The 27202-nt window shown below is 37.2% G+C and overlaps 1 protein-coding gene across 2 annotated transcripts in view; it reads right to left on the reverse strand.

Moving 5' to 3' along the window:
• The window catches only part of USP8 (ubiquitin specific peptidase 8), a 65756-nt gene extending 41865 nt beyond the window's left edge, over positions 1 to 23891 (reverse strand). The window contains exons 1-4 of one of the 2 annotated variants that reach the window (XM_041730046.1): positions 23737 to 23864; positions 15540 to 15621; positions 7719 to 7887; positions 4421 to 4565 (exon numbers count right to left, since the gene is read on the reverse strand). In XM_041730046.1, coding sequence (XP_041585980.1) covers positions 4421 to 4565; positions 7719 to 7822 — 249 coding nt within the window. In that variant the 5' untranslated portion in view covers positions 7823 to 7887; positions 15540 to 15621; positions 23737 to 23864. Of the gene's footprint in view, positions 1 to 4420; positions 4566 to 7718; positions 7888 to 15539; positions 15622 to 23736 lie in introns of both variants that reach the window. The other variant, XM_041730037.1, reaches the window with a different exon arrangement.
• Positions 23892 to 27202: the final 3311 nt, after the last annotated feature.

The raw sequence follows: 27202 nt of genomic DNA on the forward strand, positions 1-27202 counted from the left end.
TCTCAACTGGAGTCAAAACTTTTTTGACATAAAACAAGTTTCACACTTGGGGAAACTTTGAGTAAAAGTCAAATGGTAGAAATAAATCATTAATAATGTAATCTTAATAAAAACCTAAAAGGTTTGGCACATAACTTACTAACAAAGCATAATAAAGTTAAAAAAAAATCACTTCTCTAAGAGGTCATTCATTAGATCCTGCAATCAAAGATATTTTCAAGTCAAGACTGGTTTGACATGACAGTAACACAGTGAGACCCAGCTCCCTGATTTTTTGATCTAATTATCAAATTGGCTACAACCAGACAGTGTGACTCTGAAATAGAGCTTAGTAGCACAGTTTATCACAAATGATTTAATAATAAAAAAGCCAAGAAGCCAGTTATCCATCTTTGGCTCTCTGAGATGCAGTCACTAGATGCTGGTAGGGTAAATCTTTTGACAACAGCTATTTTATGTCTACCTATCTAGCTTAAAAGAAGATCATGGGGATCCCTGGGTGGTGCAGTGGTTTGGCGCTTGCCTTTGGCCCAGGGCGCGATCCTGGAGACCCGGGATCGAATCCCACATCGGGCTCCCGGTGCATGGAGCCTGCTTCTCCCTCTGCCTGTGTCTCTGCCTCTCTCTCTCTCTGTGACTATCATAAATAAATAAAAAAAAAAAATTAAAAAAAAAAAAATTTAAAAAAAAAAAAAAGATCATGTTTTGTGGCGCCTGGCTGGCTCAGTTGGTAGAGTGTGCAATTCTTGATCTAAAGGTCAGGGTCTTGAGTTTGAGCCCCATGTCGGGTGTAGAGAATACTTAAATAAATAAAAGTGCATCATGTTTTGATTAGGCTTATTATTCTAAATAAAGACTAAATAAATTAAAAGGCTCTTCACTATGTAATTTCAATAAAAGTATACAGTTTTTTTCAAAATTGTATCAACTGAAAACTTCAGCTGCCACAATGTCTAGACTTTTGATGCAATATGCTTTTAATAGAAAACAAAATTTAATCACTATTGTAAGATTTCTCTCATAAAAATAAAACACAAAAGCAAAAAGTACCATGACTTGTTTTATTAATTTTTTTGACATGAACTTATTAAAAAGCTGGCCTGTAAGCTCAGCTTAACCCTGTTTAAATCCTGAAAAAACGGGCAGCCCCTGTGGTGCAGCGGTTTAGCGCAGCCTGCAGCCTAGGGTGTGATCCTGGAGGCTCAGGATCGAGTCCCATGTCGGGCTCCCTGCATGGAGCCTGCTTCTCCCTCTGCCTGTGTCTCTGCCTCTGTCTCTCTCTGTGTCTCTATGAATAAATAAATTAAAATCTTAAAAAAAAAGATTTAAAAAAAAAAAAAAATCCTGAAAAAACTGTTTGGCATTTAGGCATGGCTGTTACAAACTTAGAAGACACTCCCCTAATATTAGTGAGGTTTCTTGTCAATATTATCTCTTTGTTCTTAAAGGAGCACAATTAATATTTTCAAAAGTACTGACAATTGGCAGAATAGAAAAATAACATCCAATTCTTACACAACCAAAAATGTTTCTCAAGTTTACCCAAGTAGAACTTTCTTATTTCTAAACATAAAAATTCAAATAAGTATTAAGATTTTACAAATAAGAAGGCTTACCAATAATACTTAGGATGAGTGATCATGTATGCCATACAGATTTGAAAATGTAATTCTAATTTTACCAGGACTTTGCTACACTAGTATTTTCATTATTATTTGCCTTCCTCTCCCTTTTCAGAAAATCCTGAAAAAATTATACATACATGAGTAAGAAATATAATGTGTCCTTTAGTAGTGAGCTTGCTAAATTAACATTTTATCTAAATCTTAAATATTCCCTCAAGTAAAACAGGAGTGAAAGATACAAGTTTCTGAAGAAGACTGGTGGCATTACATTCTGCCCCTATCTGACATTATATTCTGCCCTAAAAAATATCTAGTTAGTAAATTTAACACTTTACATACTTGAAGTACACTGGAGATGTTGCGCTAAATAAAACAACAAAAAAATAATTCTAAGGTAGAAGCAGAAGTGTACCCTAGACAGAGCAAATAAACAACTTGAGTGTATGAAGTAACAGCCTGAGTTACCTGAGCCTTTGCACGGAGCTTCCTAAGCTGACCAACTCCTGCAACTTTCAACTACTCCCTTTGGAAATGCAATAGATACTCTGTGGAAATGGAAAAAAATTCTTATCGATTAAACTTCATTCCTAATCTTAAGTTTAAAAAAAAAAAGTAGCTACAAAGACATTCTCAATCTTCTCAAAGGAAAAAAACTACTTAGAAAAATACAGCAAAAAGTAAATACATAAAAAATTGCCCCTACCACCATAAACAGCATACGTCAAAAACTAGCGAATTATTCAAAGTTACAAATCTTTCGAAAATATTTACTAAACACTTTGCACTCCTTTTTAAAGCAATTCCACTTTAACAGATACTATAAAAACCATCAAAGCATGCAGAAGCTTGTTTGAATTTGGCAGGTCTCTGTATCTGCAGATAGGAATGCCCAAGAATGTTCTAAGTATATGACCAATCTAGTCCTCTGTGAACCTCCAAATGCAAGGGTCACCTTTTCAAAGCTAGATCTAAATCCCTGTGATTATTATTAACATAACTTTGCTGGTGAGAGGAAATTCCAGCAGTGATTTATCATTATTAAGTAAAACATTAAAGTCATCCCTTAACTAACAACCAAAAGAAATCATTTGGTCATACTACTCTGAAAAAAAAAAGTTATTTCAAAGAATAAGAGAACATTTTTCACTTCTGTAAGTCAACTGTTCACCAGGGAACAACAAAAAAAAACCCCTCAATATTAATTCAAGAATGGCTTCTTGGAACAGCCTGGGTGGCTTAGCGGTTTAGCGCCTCCTTCAGCCCAGGGCATGATCCTGGGGACTCGGGATCGAATCCCACATAGGGCTCCCTGCATGGAGCCTGCTTCTCCCTCTGGCTCTCTCTCTCTGTCTCATGAATAAATAAAAAATCCTTAAAAAAAGAAAAAGGCTTCTCAACCAGGTAGGAAACCTATAAGCAGTATTCTGGTACTACTGTCTGGTAGCAAGATTGCTCCTAAGTAAAGATAGAATCACCGACAGATTATTCCTCCAATTTCTTTAACCTACTTGCTATGTTCTTCTTTTGCCTATTTCTACTGCAACTGAAATGCAACCATTTTCTCTAGCAACACCTACCCTAGTCATTAGTTCTCTTTATCCATTTACAGCTCTCCCACATTCCCTCCCTCTCCATGGCTTCAGCAAAGTGGAGGAAAGGAACCTGCTCAAAGGATTAAAAGGAAAAGTAGTAGTAGTAATAATAATAATAATAATAATAGTAATAATAATAATAAATAGAAGCAATCAGTATTAACTGAAGTCTTTAACGTGGTTACAATGTCACTCAAATATAAAACCTGTCACATAAAAACAAGTGACTAACCTGAGACTGACAAATGAAACAGGAAGATGGGAGTGTGTACACATGAATACACACACACACACACACACACACACACGGTATTACACAGCTATAAAAAAGATGAGACTGTGTAATGTGACAACATGGATGGACCTATAGGGTATTATGCTAAATGAAATAAGTCAGATGAGAAAGGCAAATACTGTATGATTTCACTCACATATAGAATCTAAAAAACAAAAACAAAAAAACCCCCAAATGAATAAACAAACAAAAAACAGAATCATACCTGTAAACACAAAGAACTGATGGTGGTCGGGGTCGGGGTGGGGGTTGGGGGGGGTTGGGGATGGAGAAAATGGGTAAAGGAAGGTGGGAGATAGGCTTCCAGTTACATAATGGATAAGTTACGGGAATTAAAGGCATAGCACAGGGAATGCAGCCAATGATATTATAATAATGTTGCACGGTGACAGATGGTAGCTACATTATGGTGAGCAGAGCACAATCTATAAATCTGTCTAATCAGTATACTGTATACCTGAAACTAATGTAACACTGCATGTCAACTACACTCAAATAAACCGTAATAAAAACAAAACACATACACAAAATAGGTGACTAAATCGTAAATCCTGAGAAAGTATGACTGCAGTCACATTTTTCTTATTTAATGCATGAGTAAACTGAATCCTTCCACTTGACTTGGCAATTATTTATTGTAACAGAAAAATTACGCATCTGTACATTGCTATAAACTTGTACTAATTAAAGGCAAATTAGGTATATGTAGATAGTGTGGTTGTATGCACATATATACATTTACAAATAAACTAAATGTTTAGTTTGCTTTTTCTATCCGCATAAGAGTTTGAACTTGATGCTGCATAATGTGATCTAAATTTCAGTAGTAGTTAAAACTTTTAGAGGAAATCAATAGCTCTACTATGCAAAATTAACTTAGAAAATAAAAACGCAGAAATAAAAGGTACCTGCTGTTGCTTGAAATCAGGCCTTTTTTTGATAAGATTATAAACGGTCACATATTTCATATATAGTACGTAGGCCCTTTCCTCATCACGATCTAATCTGCTTTCTTCTGCTGTCTTGAAAATCTTCAGGGCACTCTGTACATAACTTTAATTAGAGAAAAAAATAATTAAAATACTTGACACACGGTGGAGGGAAATCATGTTTAAGGTCTACAGAGAATCTTCGTAACATGAATTTCATAATTTAGATTCGCATTACTTTGTAACTGATACAAAGTTAGATACGCATCTGGATGCAACCTGCAAATTCCCCTAGCCTACAAATAAATACTTCTGCTTCCTAATAGTTGTTTATATAACATCAAACTGTTCAAAACGTAGGCTGCCTCAGTGGCGCAGCGGTTTAGTGCCGCCTGCTGCCCATGGCGTGATCCTGGAGACCCGGGATCGAGTCCCATGTCGGGCTCCCTGCATGGAGCCTGCTTCTCCTTCTGCCTGTGTCTCTGCCTCTCTCTCTCTCGCTCTGTATCTCTCATGAGTAAATAAAATAAAATCTTTAAAAACAAAAACAAAAACAAACAGTTCAAAATGCATTGAGCCCAGTTTTAAAAGATTTGCTATGATGCATAATCCTGAGACAAGTGGTCCTTGGGCAGCCATATAATAGTTATACTGTATGATTTTTTTTAAAAAAAGATTTATTTATTTGAGAGAGAGAGAAAATGAGCAGGGGGAAAGAGCAGAGAGAGAGTGGGAGCAGTCAGTTCCTCACTGAGGAGAGAGCCCGACTGGGGGCTCAATCCTAGGACCCTGAGATCATGACCTGAGCCAAAGGCAGACGTTTAACCACATGAGCCATCCAGGCACCCCTTTCATACTCTACAATTAAAAATCATAACTCCATACCATTTATACTTAAGTGGGGGAGCTAAAAATCTTTATTACTTTAATGTTAAAATACTTTTCAAATCTCCTCACCCCTTACTATGTTGTAAAAATCTCCCCACCTAAAAATCCAAAAAACAAGGGACAGGGAAAGGGAAAGGAATTTGATCTTTTTACTTGGTTAAAGTTTTCTACAAAATGACCAAACTATACTCTGATTCACTGGTCCTGAAAGGAAGAGAGATTTTTTTAAAAGATTTTATTTATTTATTATTTGACAGAGAGAGCACACAAGCAGGTAAAGGGAGTGAGAAGGAAGCTTCCCACCAAGTGGGGAGCCCAATGCAGGGATCAATCCCAGGACCCTGGGATCATGACCCAAGCCAAAAGCAGATGTTTAACCAACTGAGCCACCCAGGCACTCCAAAAATGAGATTGAAAGCCTAAAAATAAGTCATCTTAAAATTCCACTTTGGTAAAATATTTGAAGAAGCTGTGGCATTCATTCTAAAGTCATTTGCCTGGCTAACAGTCTTTAAAAATCAAATTAATAAAATAGGCATTTCTGCAAAAGGAATTCAATCACTGAAGACTAAAGTTTTAGCAACCTGGCTATAGCACCAGTGCTTATATATAATGTGCTTTATCAATAACTTATTTTAAATAAAATAATAATTTATATTTCCCATTGCTTCCTATTTAAAAGTCATTCAACAAAAGTTTTTATTCTTAGATTTTTATTTATTTATTTTTAGAGAGTGTGTTTGAGAAGGTGGGAGTGAAAAGCAGGAGAGGGAGACAGCGAGAGAGTCTTAAGCAGGCTCCATAGGGGGAGCCAACTCCCTATGGGGTCCAACACGGGGCTCAATCTCACGACTCTGAGATCACAACTTGAGCCAAAAAGACACTTAAGAGACTGAGCCACCCAAGCACCCTACCAACAGGAGTTAAATAGAGCTGCTTTCTCTGTTATCCCATCAGTATTACCAATTTAGCTCAAGAAGTAGGCCAATGCTTCTCATTCTTTCTGTCCCTGAAAAAGATCTCTTTTCTAATAGCCCATTTTGCCTACTTGTAATGGTAGAAATATCAGTTCATTTTGGGATTTTCTTTTCTGACCTTCTTTAAAGTTCCTACTATTGTCTCCTCTTCATCCCTGATGTTTTGTTTTTTTCTTTCCACTTTCTATTTCCTTTAGAAAATGACTCATAAAGATGTCCCTGTGCATTCATAGGTCTCTTTAGATGCCTCTTCACAGGTTCATTTGGGATGAACATATTGTTCATATACATATTGTTTTTTAGAGCCTCCCATTTATGGAGGAATCAAGGAATACCTCTTTTCTCTGATTTCTAAAATCTGCCTGCCCCAAGCCATGGCTGGCTAAATCCACTTTTCTTTCTGAAACCCTTATTTCCAACTTTATTCATAATGTATTTACTTATTTATCTCCAAATCTTCTTTGTCAGTCAAAATTAATTCAGAGAAAAAGTTCTGCTATTGCCTTTTGTCCCTCAACAGAGATAGAACTATCAACAAGTTAACAATTTTACTAATACCTCGTTTTTAGCAAAATTACTTCCAGTAAATACCAAAATACCTAGATTTCTCACTATTATATTTTAGCTCAGGACCGATCTTGTAGTCATTACTAGTAACATATCATCTCTAGCCTCTACCTTACTCAGCAGGCAGATGGACCATGTCTTCAAAAATAAAAATACATAAATCTCTAGATTGAAAGTTCATGTCAAATTGGCACAAATTAATACTTTGCTGAGTATTAGACAAAAAAATGTTTCTCCTCTTTCAATCAAAGAAAGACTATGCTAGGGTCATATCTTACATGTGAAATATACAAGAATAAAAAGGATCTTTATTTTTTTTTTTTAAATTTTTATTTATTTATGATAGTCACAGAGAGAGAGAGAGAGAGGCAGAGACATAGGCAGAGGGAGAAGCAGGCTCCATGCACTGGGAGCCTGATGTGGGATTCGATCCCGGGTCTCCAGGATCGCGCCCTGGGCCAAAGGCAAGCGCCAAACCACTGCGCCACCCAGGGACCCCAATAAAAAGGATCTTTAAATAAGAAGTGTATCTATACAGTTTTATAAAAAGACAATAACTGTGGCTAAATGATTTCTGTAGAACCCCTGTCTTTACCTCTTAAACTTATAATCTGATATACTGTCTGGAGAACAGAAAATATGTATATTAGCAGAACATATATATATATATATATATATATATATATATATATATATGGTTAAGAATTTCTCTAAGGAGGTCTTACTTTATTCATGTGATGATGCCATTTTTCAAATAAACTTCAAACTGACTACTTATCTAACTCATTTAATATGGAAATGAACTAAAAACTTATGATTCAGTGAAACTAGCAAAGGATACATACTTCTTTGTGCTTATTTTCTCTGGTTTAACTTCTGTCTTCTTATTGAGGTCTTTTAGTGAAGAACTGAGGTAGAGTTCTTTAGGAACTGAAGCCACAGCAGGCATGATGAATAATCTTTACTTCTCCACTTTGACAATGGATGGTGTACCTTATTAAAAGTAGTTCTTTTCTGAAACAAAATGAACATAATTTCAATTAACAACAAAATAAGTGAACAGTAAAAAACATAAAAGTTCTAAACCATATCCTTTGTTAAAAGAGTTAATTTTAAGTTATCTTAAGTATTCATTTTGGAAATTCAAGATATTCAGGGTATCAATTATTTTTTTCAAATATTCATTTAACTAAACGAATTATTTTATCACTTTGCCTTAGGTATTAAGAATCTTTCTTGTCAAAGGAATTAACAGAGTTAAGAGCTTTTACACATTTTCTACTGGTAAATCTGCATTAATATATTGATCACAAACAGAAGTTTCATTAAGAAATATTTCCCTTTCTCATTGATAATACCAGTTAATAGAAAGAAACAAGTTGGTGGAGGATGGGGAGTAGGCAGGGCCACTTTACATGGAGCCAGAGATATATGAACAGAATATACCCAAGTAGTTTGGTTTACTCTAAAAAGGTCTTTGATGCTTCATTACATCCTTTGTTCCTCTTATGCTCTGCTAAGTTCTAAGAAGATGGAGAAAGTAGTAAACAAAGACGAGGAAGAAAAGCTGAGTATGTATCAATTAAGCTGTGTACATGTGCAGGAATGCACATAGGGCAGATCAGGAGCAGACATCAATGAGGAGTCCTGGCAAAATCATTAAGTGTCACAAATGAAAACTTAGAGGAACTCAATTAAATTTATACCATTGTCTCCTGCTTTGAAGAACTAATTACAATTCAAATAAATATAGGCATACGTCATTTTATTGTGTTCCATTTTACGGTTCTTTGCAAGATACTGCATTTTTTATAAACTGAAGACTTGTAGCAACAGTGCACAAAGTCTTTCGGTGTCATTTTCCAACATTTGCTTACTTCTTGTCTCTGTGTTACATTTTGATAAAGCTCACAACATTTTAAACTTGTTTACTATATTTGCTATAGTGATCTCTGATTAATGATTATGCTTGCTAAAAGCTCAGGTCATGATCAATATTTTTTAGAAATAAAGTACTTTTATTTTTCAATTTTGATTCCAGTTTAGCTAACATAGTGTTATATTAGTTTCAGGTGTACAATATAATGATTCAACAATTCTATACATTAGTGCTCTTTCTGATAAATGTACTCTTTACTCCATATTACATATTTCACCCATTCCACCACCTCCCCATAGTAACCATCAGCTTATTTTCTATAGCTAAAAGTGTGTTTCTTGGTTTGTCTCTTTTTTCCCCTTCATTTCATGTCTTAAATTCCACATACGAGTAAAATCTTTAGTGTATTCCATATATAGTATCATGTCATCTGCAAATAGAGAAAGTTTTACTTCTTCCTTACCAATTAGGATGTCTTAATTTCTTTTGTTGTCTAACTTCTGTGGCTAGACTTCCAATATTATGTTGAATAAAAGTGGTGAGAGTGGACATCTTTGTCCTGTGGGTGTTCCATAGATGGCCTTTATTATGTTGAGGTATGTTTCCTCTAAACCTACTCCGTTGAGAGTATTAAGAATGGATGTTGTACTTTTTCAAATGCTTTTTCTATGTCTACTGAATTGATCAAATGTTTCCTATTTTTTCTTACTGATGTAATGTATCATGTTGATTGATTGGAATAGTGAACCACCCTTGCATCCTGGGAATAAATCCATCTGATTGTGGTGTATGATTTTTTTTAATGTGTTGTTGGATTTGGTTTGCCAGTATTTTGTTTAGGATTTTTGCATCTATGTTCATCAGAGATATTGGCCTGTAGTACTCTTTTTTTTTTGTCTTTATCTGTTTTTGGTATCAGGGTGATACTGGTTTCACAGAATGAATTTTGAAGTTCTTCTTTCTCTTCTATTTTTTTTTGGAATAGTTTGAGAAGAATGGTATTAATTTTTCCTTAAATGTTTGATAGAATTCACCTACGAAGTCGTCTGGTCCTGGACTTTTGTTTGTTGGGAGTTTTTGATCACTGACTCAATTTCCTTGTTGGTAATTGGTCTTCTTGCTTTAGTTTTGATAAGTTATATACTTCTAGGAATTTAAGTTGTCCAATTTGTTGGCATATAATTTTTTATAATATTCTCTACAACTGTTGGTATTTCTGTGGTGATGGTTGTTATTTCTCCTCTTTCATTTGTAATTTTTGTGTATTTGGGTCCTCTCTTTTTTTTTTAGTCTGACTAGAAGCTAGTCAATTTTGTTATCTTTTCAAAGAACCAGTTCCTAGTTTCATTGACCTATTCTATTGCTTTTTTAGTTTCTGTGTCATTTATTTCTGCTCTAATCTTTACTTCCTTCCTTCTGAAGGTTTTAGGTATGTTTTTTGTTCTTTCTCTAGCTCCTTAGCTATAAAGTTAGGTTGTTTGAGATTATTCTTGCTCCTTAAGGTAGCCCTGTATTGCTAAACACTTCCCCCTTTGAACTGCTTTTGCTGCATCTCAAAGATTTTGGACCATTGTGTTTTCATTTTCATTTGTCTCCATGTAATTTCTGATTTCTTCTTTGATTTCTTGGATGATTCACTCGTTATTCAGTAGCATATTATTTAACCTCCATATATTTGTGCTCTTTCCAGATTTTTGTGATTGGTTTCTAATTTCACAGTGTTGTCAGAAAATATGCATGGTATGATTTTTTTAAAATTTTTATTTATTTATGATAGTCACGGAGGGAGAGAGAGAGAGGCAGAGACATAGGCAGAGGGAGAAGCAGGCTCCATGCACCAGGAGCCCGACGTGGGATTCGATCCCGGGTCTCCAGGATTGTGCCCTGGGCCAAAGGCAGGTGCCAAACCGCTGTGCCACCCAGGGATCCCCGCATGGTATGATTTTGATCTTGAATTTGTTGAGACTTGTTTTGTGGCCTAATATGTGATCTATTGTGGAGAATGTGTAGCCTGATGTTCTAGGATGGAAAGTTCTGAATACATCTGGTAAATCGATCTGGTCCAGTTGTCATTTAAAGCTACTGTTTCCAGGGTGCCTGACTGGCTCAGTTGGAAGAGGATGTGATTTTTGATCTCGGGGTCATGAGTTTTCTATACCCAAGCTGGGTGTAGAAATTAAACAGTTAAAAAAAAAAAAAGCGGTTTCCTTGTTGATTTTGCTTGGATGATCTGTCCACCTATGTAAATAGGGTATTAAAGTCCCCTACTGTTATTGTATTAGTATTGATTATTTCCTTTATGCTTGCTATTAACTGTTTTATGTATTTGGGAGCTCCCTTGTTGGGTGCATAAATATTTACAATTGTTTTATCTTCTTGTCAGATAGTCCCCTTTGTGATTATTTAATGTCTTTTTCTCTGTTATAGACTTGTCTTAAAGTCTACTTTTTGTCCAGCATAAAGAATTGCTGCCCTGGCTTTCCATTTGCATGGTAAATGTTTCTCCATCCCTCACTTTAACCTCTTTCAGTCTGAAATGAGTCTCCTATAGGCAGCATAAAGAAAGGTCTTGTTTTGTTTTGTTTTTTTAATTTTATTTATTTATTCATGAAACAGAGAGAGGCAGAGACACAGGCAGAGGGAGAAGCAGGCTCCTTGCAGGGAGCCTGATGCGGGACGGACTCGATCCCCAGACTGAGGATCGTGCCCCGAGCCAAAGGCAGACGCTCAACCACTGAGGCACCCAGGCATCCCAGGTCTTGTTTTTTAATCTAATCTGCCACCTATGTCTTTTGATCGGAGTGTTTACTTCATTTACATTCAATGTAATTATTGATAGATATGTATTTACTGCCATTTTGTTACTTATTTTATGGTTAATTTTTACAGATTTTCTCTTATCCTTTATTTTCTTGCTCTCTTTCATGGTTTGTTGGCTTTCTTTAGTGATATACTTGAGTTCCTTTTTCTTTGTTCTTTGCATATATATCACTGGTTTTTTATTTTTGGTTACCATTAGGTTTATATATGCCATCTTCTGCATAGCAGTCCATATCAAGTTGATGATCGCTTAAGTTTGAACCTATTCTTTACTCCTCTCCTATCCCATATTTTAGGTAAATGGTGTTACATTTTACATATTTTTATATTTTATGAATCCCTTAACTGATTTTCACAGAAATATTTATTTTTACTGCTTTTGTGTTTACTTTTCATACTTTCATGGTCTTTTGTTTTCCACTCAATGAGTTCCCTTTATTTCTTGTAGGGCTAGTTTAGTGGTCATGAACTCCTTCAGTTTTGATCATCTGAGAAAGTCTTTATTGTTCCTTCTTGTCTGAATGGTAGTCTTGATGGATAGAGTATTCTTGGCTACAGATTTTTCTTTTCAGCACTTTGACTGTATCCTATCACTCTCTCCTGAGCTGCAGTTTCTGCCGCAAAATATGCTGATAGCTTTATGGGGTTTTCCTTTTTTCTCTTCTTTGATGATTTAAAATTTTCTTTTATTACTACGTTTTGCCATTTTAATTACCTTGTGTCTTGGTGTGGATCTCCTTGCATTGAATTTTTGGGGAGAATCTCTGTGCCTCCTAAATGTGAATATCTGTCTTCTTCCCTAGGTTAGGGAAGTTTCCAGCCAATATTTCTTCAAATAAACTTTTCTGTCCCCTGTCTCTTGTTATAAAGTTATAAAGTTGTATAAAGTTTAAAAACAAACTAAAATGAACAGTTCCCTAAGGATACAAATGAGGTAAACCTATAAAGACAGATAGAAAATGATAAACATAAAATTCTATTTCTGGGGAGCCAGAGGATGTAATCAGGAGGCACATGCAAGGAGCTTTAGGGATATCAGTAAGGTTTTAATCCTCAAGTTGGGTGGCATTTTCAAAGGTGATCACATGGTAATCATTTTATTATACTGCTTTCTAACATATAAAAGAATATAAGTAACATACTTAACGTATTTCATAAAAATTTTATTTTTTTAAAGATTTTATGTATTCATGAGAGACACACATACACAGAGGCAGAGTCATAGGCAGAGGGAGAAGTAGGCTCCAGGCAGGGAGCCTGATGTAGGACTCGACCGGATCCTGGGATCACGCCCTAAGCTAAAAGCAGATGCTCAACCGCTGAGCTACCCAGGCGTCCCTTCATAAAAATTTTAAAGAAAACTATTAACTATACTGGGTTCAGCTTGGGTCATGGTCCCAGGATCCTGGGATGGGACCCTGAATCAGACTCCCAGCTCAGTGGGGTGCCTACTTCTCCCTCTACTCCTCCCTCTGCCTATGCTCTTTCTGATAAATAAATAAAATCTTTAAGAAAAATAAAAATTAAAAAAAAATTTTAAAATATACATGGAATATTGGAAGAGCCTCATACATAAAACTTCTGGAATACAGCTAGCTTCCACACAGTGATATGAATGGAACCAAGAGCAGAGCACTAAGGAATAAAGAATTGTAAACATACTGCAAACAACTTAAAAAAAACCAACAACCTGGCAATAAAAAAGAGAATGTTGAGATACACTGGGATGTTGCTCCAGGAACATGATTTCTACTGGATAGAAGAAGCAACAGTTGAGGAGAAATACATACTAAGGTAAAGCACAGTAAGGTCAAGAAACTAACTCTTTGTGAAGGTGTTTAAGGAGATATGTGGTAGAGGCAGGGGACACTGGAGTTGGGACTATTAATGAGGGCTAGAAGACAGTAAGATTAACAGTTACAAGAGCTACTTTTGACTCTTCTGCCCTCAACTAGTTCAGCAAGATCTGAAGCTTACTTCATTGATTGAAAGCCAACATTTGCTCCCGATACAGGCTACCTCTTGAAATGTAATTCCCCAAAAGCCCAACCACTTTTTGATGGTGATACTACCAAGTGTACTAAGAAAGGGACTAAAGCCAGAATTAGGTAGATTAGCCAGGTACCAGTCAGACAGTATCTGTTTTTCCAATTCTATCCTTCATCTGGGTCACAAGAGCTATTGGTATAATCAAAGAATATATGTTCAAAATTCAGAGTCTATTTTGTTGATTCATGACAATTTATGTCATTTTTATCGGCTGGGAAAAAAAATGTATCGGCTGAGAAAAGAAAGCTACTGATTTTAACCTCCTAAAATGAAGGTCTAGAGTATATGTTCAGGTGAATCTATTTCTCATGATTACCTTTAAAGCTTGGATCTTTGGAAAACAGGTCATTTAAAAGCTACATATGCTACCTAGGTAACTTAAAATAGTAAAATATTAGCTATCTCAAGGTTAAACTCAAACATTCACATATATCCTGCTGTATAAAAGACATTGTGTTTCCAGGAACTCAAAGATTAGATGTGATCCCCTTACCCAAAAAGTTAAAAAACACTACTGTGTCGGGATCCCTGGGTGGCGCAGTGGTTTAGCGCCTGCCTTTGGCCCGGGGCGCGATCCTGGAGACCCGAGATCGAATCCCATGTCGGGCTCCCGGTGCATGGAGCCTGCTTCTCCCTCTGCCTATGTCTCTGCCTCTCTCTCTCTCTCTCTGTGTGATTATCATAAAAAAAAAAAAAAAACTACTGTGAAAGAAAAAGTTGTAAGCAGTGGTAATAAAACACAGTAAGGTAGCCAACTATAAAGAGTTACAAATAATGTACAATAAGAAAAATTAAGAAGGAAGATTAAGTATGACCAGAGGGTTCTTGGAAAAGACAGAATTTATGTTAATCTTGATAGAAGGCTTTTGGTAGAGAAGAGGTACTGTATGAGGGGGAAAAAAAGAAAGTAAAGAACATCTTTGGGAACTAGGCAATACAGACAAAAAACAAGGATCTACTAGACAGAAAAGATTGAAAAAATAGCCTGGGAACAAAAAATAGAAGGCCTTGAATGTCACAATAAAGCACTTACTTTGTTTTCTAAAGGTAATAGAGAGCCATAAGGTTCTGAAGAGGGTTATATGATCCAAACTGACAACACTACAGAGTTAGACTTTAAGAGATGAGATAAAGAAGACACCAGCAATCTATGATAATGATCCTAAGGAAAGATGATGAAGGTCAGAACTAGGGCAGAAGAGATGGAATGGAGGAGGCAGACACAAGAGACGCTGAAAGGTAGAGGACTTAGCTAACGATTAGACACATGGAGGGAAAGTATAGGGATGATTATCATGACAAAGTTTATATTGACGGTTTCTGAAAGACTATGCTTTTTAAGAGTTAATTTTTCTATCATTAGTGGATTTTTTAAGATTTAATTTTTATTTATTTTTTAAATATTTATTTATTTATTTATTTGACAGAGAGAGCGAGCACACACACTAGCAGGGGAGTGGGGGAGGCGGGTGGGGGGACAAGCAGACTCCAGGCTGAGCATGGAACCCAACCAGGGCTTGATCTCACAGCTAAGATTGTGACCTAAGCCCAAATCAAGAGTTGGATATTCAACTGACTGAGCCACCCAGATGCTGGGATTCGATCCCGGGTCTCCAGGATCGCGCCCTGGGCCAAAGGCAGGCGCCAAACCGCTGCGCCACCCAGGGATCCCAGATTTTATTCTTAAGTAATCTCTATATCTAGCGTGAGGCTCAATCTGACAACCCCGATATCCAGAGCAGCATGTTCTACTGACTTGAGCCAGCCAGGCACCTTTGTCCTTATGTAATTTTGAGACTAGCTGAAATAAATAAAATTTTCTCAATAATGTCATCAAAGTACCACAGTGTTTTCATTTTCATTCACAAAATTATAGAAGTTACTGTCAAATAAGATGCTTGGTGTTAAAAATACTTACAGCATTGCCTTAATTGCCATTTCAGCTTCTACAATCACAGATTTCTGCAGAAGTCAAAGTACGGTGTAAAGAGTATTTTTCCCTAATCAAATGAGAAAGCAAAGAAGGATATACATGCAATTTAAATCTATGTGAAATTTAATGTGTTAAATTCTTGAGAAGTCATTCTGCTGCATATAGCCTTTTAAGAGATCTCAAGAGACTGACATAAAATAAATTAAGGCCAGTATGACTGAATGAATTCACAATTTATTTTGGCTACAACAGTAAAAACAGGGAAAAGAGCAGCAGCAGTTTTTTGTTGTTACAATAATCCCACTGATACTTATAAAAGAATGTTTAATAAGTACAGAACTCAATTTGTAGAATCTACTTGTTTAGATCTAGCACTAAATATAACATATAACCTATTAAACTATGTCATGCTTCAAAAAGGATTGTAATTAAAATAAATAACACAAAAAGTATAAGTGAGAAAAATTAAAGTTCTTCTAAGAAATTAATTTTCTTAAGATGTGTAAATCTGATAAGATGAAATACTTAAGCTTTACTGACACAGCAATGCTCCAGAAGTGAAATCTAGACAGTATTGACAATAAGTTAACAATGGGGGGGATGGCATAGTATTCTCCCATTCTCTTCATGACATCCTTCTGATTCTTCTAAAGAGAAAGAGTAGAGATAGATAGTCTTCCATGGAGTGAAGACTAAAAAGTAAAAAGGTAAAGACTGAGGTCTGTGATCATTCAAACTGGTCCTGGTATCTTAACTAGGGCTTCACACCAGACACTGCCTGGGTCCTTGGCAATGCTGAAAGGAAAGCAAAGTTGTCTCTGTTGGGAATCTATCATCTCACTCCACTTGTGCCCTTCAGACAGCAACAGCACTCATTATATCTTCTGACTACCTTAAATTTCATATAATCTGTTCTATAATCATTCTAGTTTAAATGCCACAGACAAGCAAGTATTCATGATATGTTTTAAAGTAATCCTTAAGGGGGATCCCTGGGTGGCGCAGCGGTTTGGCGCCTGCCTTTGGCCCAGGGCGCGATCCTGGAGACCCGGGATCGAATCCCACGTCAGGCTCCCGGTGCATGTAGCCTGCTTCTCCCTCTGCCTGTGTCTCTGCCTCTCTCTCTCACTGTGTGCCTATCATAAATAAATAAAATTAAAAAAAAAAAATAAAGTAATCCTTAAGTATTAAGAAGGCTTGACCCTTTCAAGAATTAGTCACTCCTAAAACTTCTGGTATTTCTGAGCATCTACATGTCTAGCATTGAGCTAATAACTCTGTGAGAGCAGTGTTTTGTTTTGTTTTTTTTTAAGATTTATTTATTTGAGAGAGGGAAGGAGGGGCAGATAGAGAGGAAGAGAGAGAATCCCAAGCTGACTCTCCACTGAGCACAGAGCCAATGTGGGGCTCAATCCCACCACCCTGAGGATCATGACCTGAGCTGAAATCAAGAGTTGCATGCTTAACTGACTGAGCTACCTAAGTGCCCTGAGGGCAGTGTTTTCAAATCCATGAAAAGGTCACCAAAAAAAAAAAAAAAGAAGAGAAAATATCAGAGTATGCCACATATAGTAAGATTAAATATTGTTTCATGAAACTTTAGTTTTTGGTTGTGTATGTGTATGCATATATCACTGGGTTGAAATGTAAAATGTAGTTCTTACTATAGGTTACAACTAAAAAAGTATAAAAGTTCTGCAGAGCAATGCTACTTCAAGTGTGGTCCACAGACCAATGATCGTTGGGGAACTGTTACCAGTGTGTGATAAAATAAGAAATTTATGACAGAGGTAAATCAGTTAAGATGAACTTTTTATAGTAGCAAGACTTTCTCTGAGAAGAAAGCAGTCCACTGACTTATACTCTGGTTCAAGCTTCGAACCTATAACATAGACTAGCTACTTTGAGTGACACTGCTATAGGGGATAAAGAGATACCACAGGGTTTCTGATCCAAATCTCTTAGTTTAGTTACAAAGATCAAACTAATACTTCTTAAATAATAAGCCAACAATTAATTGCTATACTGTATGTTAATATGTGACTCCAGTCACTGTGAAGTCCAAAGGAGGAGAAAATTCGATGTAGCTTTTTCCAGCCTACAGTGCACTTTCTTTTTGATCCCTCTTTCTTCAAAGATCAACTTAAGTTCCACTTCTTCCATCTTTAATTGTCCCAGTTTTGGGGAGTCCATTTCTTGATCTCAATTGTATAATATGTGTAATCTATGTCATTACTATACATATAATATAGTATTTTGACCAAATGACAATTATAACTAGATTTTAAGACCTTCATACCTCTTAAGTATGAAGTGCTCATGATGACATGATGAGGCAGACAGAAACTATCCCAAAAGATAAGATTTAGCTATGATTAAGTGAGAAAGGAGGGCATTCCAGAAAAGGAAATCAATAAGAGCAAAGACACAAAATGAAGTAGTATGAGAAGACAATGAGAAAAATAAGGAATACTACAGGGATTACAAATCCTTCTCAATTTATGATGGGGGTTATGTCCCAATAAGTCCATCAGAAGTTGAAAATACTGCTCAGTCAAAAATACATGTAATTCACCCAATCTAATAAACATCGTAGCTTAGTCTAGCCTAACTTAAACATGCTCAAAACACTTCATTAGCCAATAGTTGGGCAAAATCATCTATCACAAAGCCTATTTTATAATAAAGTGTTAAACATCTCATGTACTTTATTAAATACTATACTGAAACTGAAAGACAATATTGGAATTGTATCAGTTGTTTACTCCACCATCACAAGCTGACTGGGCACTGTTGCTCACTGCCACTGCCCAGCATCACAAGAGAATATAGTAACACATATTGCTGCCTGGGAAAAGATCAAAATTCAAAATCTTTAGTACAGTTTCTACTGTACTTCATTTTAACAACATTATCATTCTAACAACATTATAAAATTGAAAAATCCTAGGTCAAACCATTTTAAGTTGGAGATCATCAGTACAGGGAAATAATCAATTAGATCAAGGGATAACAAGTACATACATATTTTCTTTACATGTCAATACTCTGACATGCTAGATCCCTAGCACCTACCTCAGTCCTTACAGTCAACACTTAATAACTCTTGGCTAATAACAAACTATATTACTAGGTAGGGAGATGGAGTCCTATTATGGAAGACTTTTGAAGCCATCAAGAATTGTTTATATTTTATTCAGCAGGCAATAAGTCAGTTCTTGAAGGGAAAAATGGTATCTCCAGGCAGGTCAAAGTGGGGATATAAGAAATAGCAACAAGGAATATTCTGGATAAGAATAATTAGCAGACCGTTGCAAAAGAGAACATAAAAAGGCAGAAACATTCTTTTGTGACAGAAACCTGAAACAAAATTTTCTCTTGTGTACACACTATACAAAGACTGGTGGTGCTATTAACAACAACAAAAAATACTGCAGTTTAAAAAACTGATCAGCTTATAGCAGCATTCCTCAACCTGAGCACTACTCCTATTTTGAACCAGATAAAACTTTGTTGTAGGAGGCTGCCCTGTACATTGTAGTTAATATTTAGCAGCATCCCTGGTCTCTACTCACTAGATGCCAGTAGTATTCATCTCCCTCAAGCTGTGACAACAAAATGTCTCCAGACACTGCTGAAAACGTCCCCTGGTGGGTAAAATTACTCCCGAATAAGAATCACTGATTTATAGGAAATTTTGAATATGTATGCAAAAAAAGCAACATCTAAAGATGCCCTGATAGAAATGTAAATATGTAATTAGAGATTAGGTCCAAAGAGAGATCAAACAAATATTAAATCAACTATTGAGACATTAATGTTAATTTTGATAATCCCTATTGTTTTGGGAGGTAACAAAGTACTGACACTTAAGTGATATATTTTTTTCTTAAATGATATATTATCCAGGATATGATTTGAAATCATCTGATTTTTTTGACTTTTATGTATGCCTTAAAACTTCTATAATAGTTTTTAAAACACAGACATTATTTATACTAGTAACTAAAATCAAGAGAATGGATCAACAAGGAAATGATATCACTTCTCTACAACTGACAAGACACTTGAAGGGCTTGGTGGGGTGGAAGATGAAGGGGAATGTTCCCAAAAGAGAAAAGAAACAGACCGAAGAAAAACCAAGAAAGTGCAATTATCACGGAAATCATAGACAACTTCAAAGAATTTTAAAAAGTTCTTACAATGTTTTTTTTTAAAAAAGAAAAGTAAAACAACTAGTCCTAGTTTTGAAGACTGACCTTATAAACTATCTTCTTCATTTAGAGTACCTATATCTATTCAAGATACAGTATCAAGAGCTATAGGGAATATAAAGAATATACCTTCTGGGGCACCCAGGTGGCTCAGTCAGTTAAGTGTATCATTTGAGCTCAGCTCAGGTCTTTTTTTTTTTTTTTTTTAATATTTTATTTATTTATTCACGAGAGACAGAGACACACAGAGAGAGAGAGAGAGAGAGGCAGAGACACAGGCAGAGGGAGAAGCAGGCTCCATGCAAGAAGCCTGATGTGGGGCTTGATCCTGGGGACTCCAAAGGCAGGCACTAAACCGCTGAGCTACCCAGGGATTCCCCTCAGCTCAAGTCTTGATCTCAGGGTTGTGATTTCAAGCCCTGTGTGTGTAGGGTTCCATGCTGGGTGTGGAGCCTACTTTAAAAAAGAAAAGAAAAGAGAAGAAAAGAAAAAGGAATATACTTCCTAACGAAGTTTCTACCTCTTAAGATGTAGGATAAGTACACAATGTTAATACAAAGCAAAGTACCATCATATAGGTACTAACAAACCATGCCAAAATCTATAGCTTTTATTAAGACTATTCCAAGGAAAAAACCAGAAGGGTAACTTTTCCGTAATAGGTGTCTACTTAATATTTATAACCTTAATCCATTTCATATATTCTCTCCCTCTTTGTCTCAATTTTTTAAGCATATGCAAAATAGATGAGTAAGGAACCAGAACACAGTACATAAGAAAAAAAAAAAAAAAGACATGGTTCTCATTCCTAGCCATACATTAGTATCAGCTACAGAACTACAAAATACTGATGCCCAGAACCCACTTCTAAATAATTAAACCAGAATCTCACAGAATGGGACTTGCACACAGGTATTTTTTTTGAAAGCTCCTTGGGTAAATTCTAACAAGCAGTCTAGACAGAAATCCATGGACATAAAAAATGGATATAAATATATTACCAGAAGTAGTGAAACAGTATGAAGATGACAATTAGGTTCTAACTGAAATCAACCTTTTAAGTCATATAATTTCCAATCTACCAAAGTTATGAGAAATCATTATCATTTTTAAAATTCTGTAACTGGAAAATTAAAATAAAACCTTCAAGATTCTTAGGCCGATAACCTTTTTTTTTTTTTAAGATTTTATTTATTTATTTGAGAGAGAGGGAGAAGCAGACTCCTTGCTGAGCAGAGAGCTGGCTCTGGGGCTTGATCCCAGGACCCTCAGATCAAGACCTGAGCTAGGCTGACACTTAACCAACCAAGCTACCCAGGTGCCCCTAGACCCATAACTTTTTAAAGGATTATTTGTTTTGTAATTGGTATTGCAACGTGTAACAATTTCATTTCACTATATTAGAAAGACAGGCAGATTCACATCATTATTTGTATTTTTAAGCTTTATATTACGAAAGCATTGTAGGACTTAGTCTCATTCTCCATTTATTATCACATGACTTTGGGCAAATTCCTTAAATCCTGGACACCACCACTGCCACTCTTCAGTTTACTTTCATCTGCAAAATGGGAACAATTTATCTGCTTCTGCAGAATTCTCACAGGTATCAAATGAAGAAGCCCACAGAGAAAAATGCTCTTTAAAAAGTATAATGTGCTGTGAAGATACAAAGTATTACGGTTAAAGAAATCAGAAGTGTACCTTATTCTGCATCTACTATTAAATCCAAACATTATAAATACAACTTTATCAATAAACTTACAGTAGTTTAAAGATGGCCACAAATTCTTTGATGTTCTTCTCTCCAAAAAGAACTATCATCTGGTGGGGCAGAGGCCTCTGACTGCTCTAATAGAAAATATTGGAAGTAATCCCATGCCAATTTTCTGGGTCCAAGCAAAAGAGAGAGCTTCCACTCTGTCTCTTCAAATACTTGCTCTTGAAACTCAAATTCATCCTATGAGAAGTCCAAGCCCCATGAAGAGGCCATGAGCAGGTGCTCCAGATAACATCCCCAGCTTCACTCCCAGCCAACATCAACTGCGATCCATGCAAATGAGCCATCTTGAAAGTCCAGCTCAGTTAAGCTTTCAGATGACTCCAACCCTAGCTACCTATCTAACCACAAATGCATGAAACTCTAAGTGAGGCCCAACCAACTGACTCCAGTTAGCCCAGAGAAATATAAAAGACAAAGCATAATAGCTTGTAGCTACTTTTTTAAAGTGATTTTGTTATATAGCAATAGGTAATAGGGACAATAACCAAAAAAAAATTTTTTTTAAATGTTTCCTGGGGCAGCCCCGGGGGCGCAGCGGTTTAGCGCCGCCTGCAGCCCGAGGTGTGATCCTGAAGACCCCGGATCAAGTCCCACATCGGGCTCCTTGTGTGGAGCCTGCTTCTCCCTCTGCCTGTATCTCTGCCTGTGTCTCTCTCTCTGTGTCTTTCATGAATAAATAAATAGAATCTTAAAAAAAATTTTTTTCCTTAACTTTATTAGCAACTCATACTTGATGGGCACATTTTTTCTTTAATCTCTACAAAAATAACTATCTTCATGTAGAAAAATTCATAATGAAAATATAATGCTAGACATTCTATGGAAAAAATCTGATGTGCTGGTTTTATTTTCCAACTGTCTTACTTTACAAAAGGCATTCATGATCTTTCCCAAAGTGTTCATATTAATAAACAAATAGCCATAATAATTAACAAAGGTCAAGTAAATAAAGATAAATGCTAGAAAGACATCTTTAAAATGTTTTTGTTAGTTGCTCTCAAAGGATACGATACAATCCTACATACTTTTGTGCAATTAATGCATATTTATGGGATTAATAACAAGTTGTGGTTTTTTTTTTTGTTTTTGTTTTTTACTATTAGAGGGTTCTTACTATCTAATTTTAAAGATGCACCCAGTGTGTCACAAGAAAATGAATACACATTTCAAGGCAGTCACAGCAATAGGATAAAGGCATAGCACAACCTACACCACCTTTCAGATAAAATGGCCCAGTACTGTAAAGTCATGACAAATTATCCAAATCCATCAGGAAAGACATTCAACAATGAACCTTAAGCAGAATCTGTTGAAATGCAAAATCTGCTTACATAGCAAAGCGGCAGAGCAAGCCTAGATTAGGTACAGTTCCTTAACAACTACCACTTGACATCTGTAATGGCTGCACAAGAAGATATACCAAACTAAAACTGCTTGATTCAGAAACAGTAACATTCCTTTCATCTGAACCCCTCGGGGTGCTTAACAAATATTAAATTCCTTCAGCTAAATATTTTGTTAGTGATTAAATGACTTGCTTCAAGGTCACAGAATGAACTGGAGAAAAGAATTAAACCCTAAAGTGCAGCTTTATGTATAACTGAACATCACTGCGATTGGGTCTGATATTTCCAAGGTGGAGTGGAGGTGAAATTAACTTTTCCTACAGTTCTAGGAGAGGTCACATTTTTAGCAAAGAAAAGCTTTTATTTGGGGAAGTCATGGTTTTAATTGATGAGCGTATAGGTTCTTTAATCTCATACTTGGACTTCTCTAAAACTAAGTTTGACTGGGACGGAAAAGGGGTTGGGAAACCCTCTGAGGGGTTGTATTAAAGGCCTGGGATTGTAGCTCGATAGCAGAAATTTAGAAAACGGAGGCCGGAGGAAGGAGGTCAAAGTCGGGTCTAAGTGTCGTAGAAGAAGGAGGAATTGTCAGTGCCACTTTCTAAGACCGGAAACCCTGAAAAAAAATACACAAAACTCCCTGGACAACCCTAGGCAGACAGCGGGAAGGACTCGAGGTTGGGCCCTTCCTCTGAAAGCCGATTCTATGTTCAGGGTTGTCCCGCCCCTATCCGCGGACAGGACTGTCTCCCGGGTGACCAGCAGCCTGTGAAAGGAAAGGGGTTTCAAGGCAGACGGCTTCCCGAGAAACAAAGGCCAGGACCCAGACCCACACTCACCGTGGCGCCGGGAGCGCTTGACTAACGCCGGCCTCCCCTCCAAAGGCCCATCTTCCAGCGACTCGAAGAATTCGCCTTCGCTAGTCCGACGGAAACCAGCCCAGCTCATCCCTTCTTCCCAGTTTGCACTGCGGTGCGACGCGTCGCGTCTTCGACGTCACGGAGGGGAGGGGCTGTGCGCGCGCGCCGGTGACTGCTTCCTCTTCCGCAGTCCTGCTCGAGCTAGGGAGGTGGCAGGGTGGCAGAGCTGGAGAGGGTGTTTGGGGTGGGCGGCGAGGGCGGGCCCAGGCTGGATTGAGCTTCCGCGAGCCTGCCCGCCCGCCCGCGTCCCCAGCGTCTGTCCGGCCTTGTCCCGGCAGCGTGCTGGGCCTTTGCCGAGGAGGAAGCAGCTTCTGTGCCTCTTCCTACGTATTTTACTCTTCAGATTGGAGATTTGGGACTAGAAAAGGGATTGGGATCCCCTCAAATTCTGGCTAAAAGTTTACCATCCCCCGAAGCTCGCCTCTGGTCAAAGAAGGAACACGGTCCTAAAACACATTATATATACACACACGTTTAACACCAGTTAAAGGCCCGGTCTTTCGAACACAAGAGGCCTGAACTTTCTCACAAGGTGATCTTTGTACTCTCCTAGAGAAGAGTGATTGGATGTTCCAATTCTATGTAAAGTTGCGTGGGTGGAGTTGCTGGCCACGGTCACTAAGTCCCCAGGGACAGTCCAGGTGTCTCATGGGTGGGAAAACAGGGCGGGGAGGTCTAGTAAGTGCCTTCAAGTCAAAGTGTATGTCAGGGGCTCAATATTTGTAAGGAAGAAATATGGTGCTCCACATACAGCAATCGTTTAATGAATGTTAATTTCCTTTCTATTACAATGGAATACCAGCAAAAATATGGTAGCTCTTTTACACCTAAGCTGTCCACTGTTTTCCCTAAAGACTTCAGACTGATCTAACATGAAGTGCACTCTATTGCCTAGAACTAGCTAGCCTTAGCACATTTTTCCTAAGAAAACAATTGCATCTCTTTTGAAAATGGATCTTAGGAAAGGAAGTTGGTTGTTGGAATTTATTGTGTGTTTTGCTTTTTTTTTCTGCTGAGCACCTTGATGAATTTAAGTATTAACAAGCAAACAAAAACACCAATCCAGAGCTGAGTCTGGGAGTAGGAACCAAAGACAGGGAGAAGAATGTGAAGTTCTCTGAAGGCCATCTCAGAGGGAGGACACCAGGAATGTGAGGTGACAGGAAAAGAGAAACCATAAGAATGAAATAACCAATGAAAAGAGTCTCTTGGGGCACCTGGGTGGGTCAGTTAGTTAAGCTTCGGCTCAGGTCATAATCCCAGGGTCCTGGGATGGAACCCCTCACTAGGCTCCTTGCTCTGAGAGGAGTCTGCTTCCTCTCCCTCTGCCTCCCTTCTCCCTTCCCCCCCTCCTTTTGCTCTCTCTGTCAAATAAACCCTTAAAAAAAGAAAGAAAGAAAGAAAGAAAGAAAGAAAGAAAGAAAGAAAGAAAGAAAGAAAGAAAGAAAGAAAAGAAAGAGACTCTTATGGTGGAGTAGCAGAAAGAGATTGATAAATAGGACTCTAACATTCACCTAAAGTTATTTTTGTTACTCTAACTGCTCTAGTTCCCCCCATAAGTGAAATTTCCCCCACTTCCTTAAAATGTCAGTCAAATTTGCTTGAGTTTTTCTTCAAAATGAAGGAGAAGTTCCACATGTGATTCAACAGGTGCAGAAGAAAAACCAGGCACAAGATGAGAAGATGATTCCAAAACTGAACTAAGATGATGAAAGCAGGAAAAAAACAAAACTTTTCTAGGAAAGTCACAGAAACCAGGGGATGGGCTTTGGACTTTTCAGTATTAGCAGATGAGGGTGCTTATGGAGCAGAGTTAGCTTGATGAAACTGTGTTTATTGAATTGAATCATAAACCCTAGCTCTTTTTCACATTTCTGTTGTAACAAACCAAGCAACAGTATCTATGCTACCCAGAATCTAAATAATGAGTCACTAGTTGTTTAGGAGGGATGGCTTGTATTTGGTCATAGCGTTAATTTCTTTGCCATCCAGAATAAGCAGTAGTCCAAAATTTACTGAACCTGGTTCACCTTCCAGCCATTCAACAAGTATTTACTGAATGCATGTTCTATGCCAGACATTGTTTTGGACTTGAGATACAAAATCCCTCCTCAACACAGAGCTGACTTAACATTCTAGTGGAAGAGACATAATAAGCAAATACATATATACCACGTCAAGGGAAAGGACCAGCAAAGACAGTGGTAGTTTTGATGGGATAGTCAGGGAAGATCTTTCTGATAAATAACATTTCTATAGAACATTAGATTTTCCTTACAGATGTAGTACTCAGAACACAATACTACAAATGATGACATGTGTGGTTTTATCTCAACAAAAGATAGTTTTCAGTCTGTTGACACTATCACAAAATTTTCACCTACTTGACAGAGGTCATCAAAGAGTCACTTAAACTTCTTCAGAATTGTCTCTGCAATTTTGTCATGCTAACATTAATTGGCAAAAAGAAAATCTTATTCAATAGACACAGGAACTGTTGCGCTATAAATGTATTGAATCAAGATCATAGAATCAACACATATGCTTAAGTCTTTTCTGCATTTTTCCAGAAAGCAACTTAATAGTTTTAGCTTAAGGAAGCACCTAATTTAAAGTACATAGTTCTAATTTAAAGTACATAGTACATAGTTCTTTCAAAAATATTTCTGCAATGTATTCATTTATATGCAACTTATTTCATTCATATGATTCTGAACTAATATAAGTCATTTATGGGAGTAAGGGTATGATTTCTGATAGCCTGTTTACTTCCTCCAAATCATAGGTAAATATATAATACCTACACAGTATTTTTCAAACTTTGGCATTATCAAACAACATGTGGCCTGAATAATCACAAAAAAACACACAGTACAGCGATGCCTGGGTGGCTCAGCTGTTGAGCACGTCCCTTCGTCCAGGATGATCCCGGAGTCCTGGGATTGAGTCCCACATCAGGCTCCCCGGAGGGAGCCTGCTTCTCTCTCTGCCTATGTCTCTGCCTGTCTCTCTCTGTGTCTCTCATGCATAAATAAATAAAATCTTTAAAACACACACACACACACACACACACACACACAGTACAGGCCCCAAACAAAAATTTGGATCCCTCAAATGCACGGGATCCCTCAACCACTCACCAACTCATAGAGAGCTGTGCCTGGGCTGGCACACCTGGATGCACTTTGGGAAATGTTCTGGAAGAAGGATCCTGACTTCCTGCCACCTCGGTATTTACAGAGGAGTAGGGAGGGAGCAGGGATCACATAGTCAATTTGGAAAACTTTGAGCTTTTCTTTTGGGGTTACAACTTTATTGGTTTAAAAAGCAAGCTTTTGACACCAGTTGCCTGAAGAGTTATTGTTATCAATTCTGGTTTCTGCCT

This window comes from Vulpes lagopus, chromosome 2 (assembly GCF_018345385.1).
Source record: "Vulpes lagopus strain Blue_001 chromosome 2, ASM1834538v1, whole genome shotgun sequence".
Lineage (NCBI taxonomy): Eukaryota > Metazoa > Chordata > Mammalia > Carnivora > Canidae > Vulpes > Vulpes lagopus.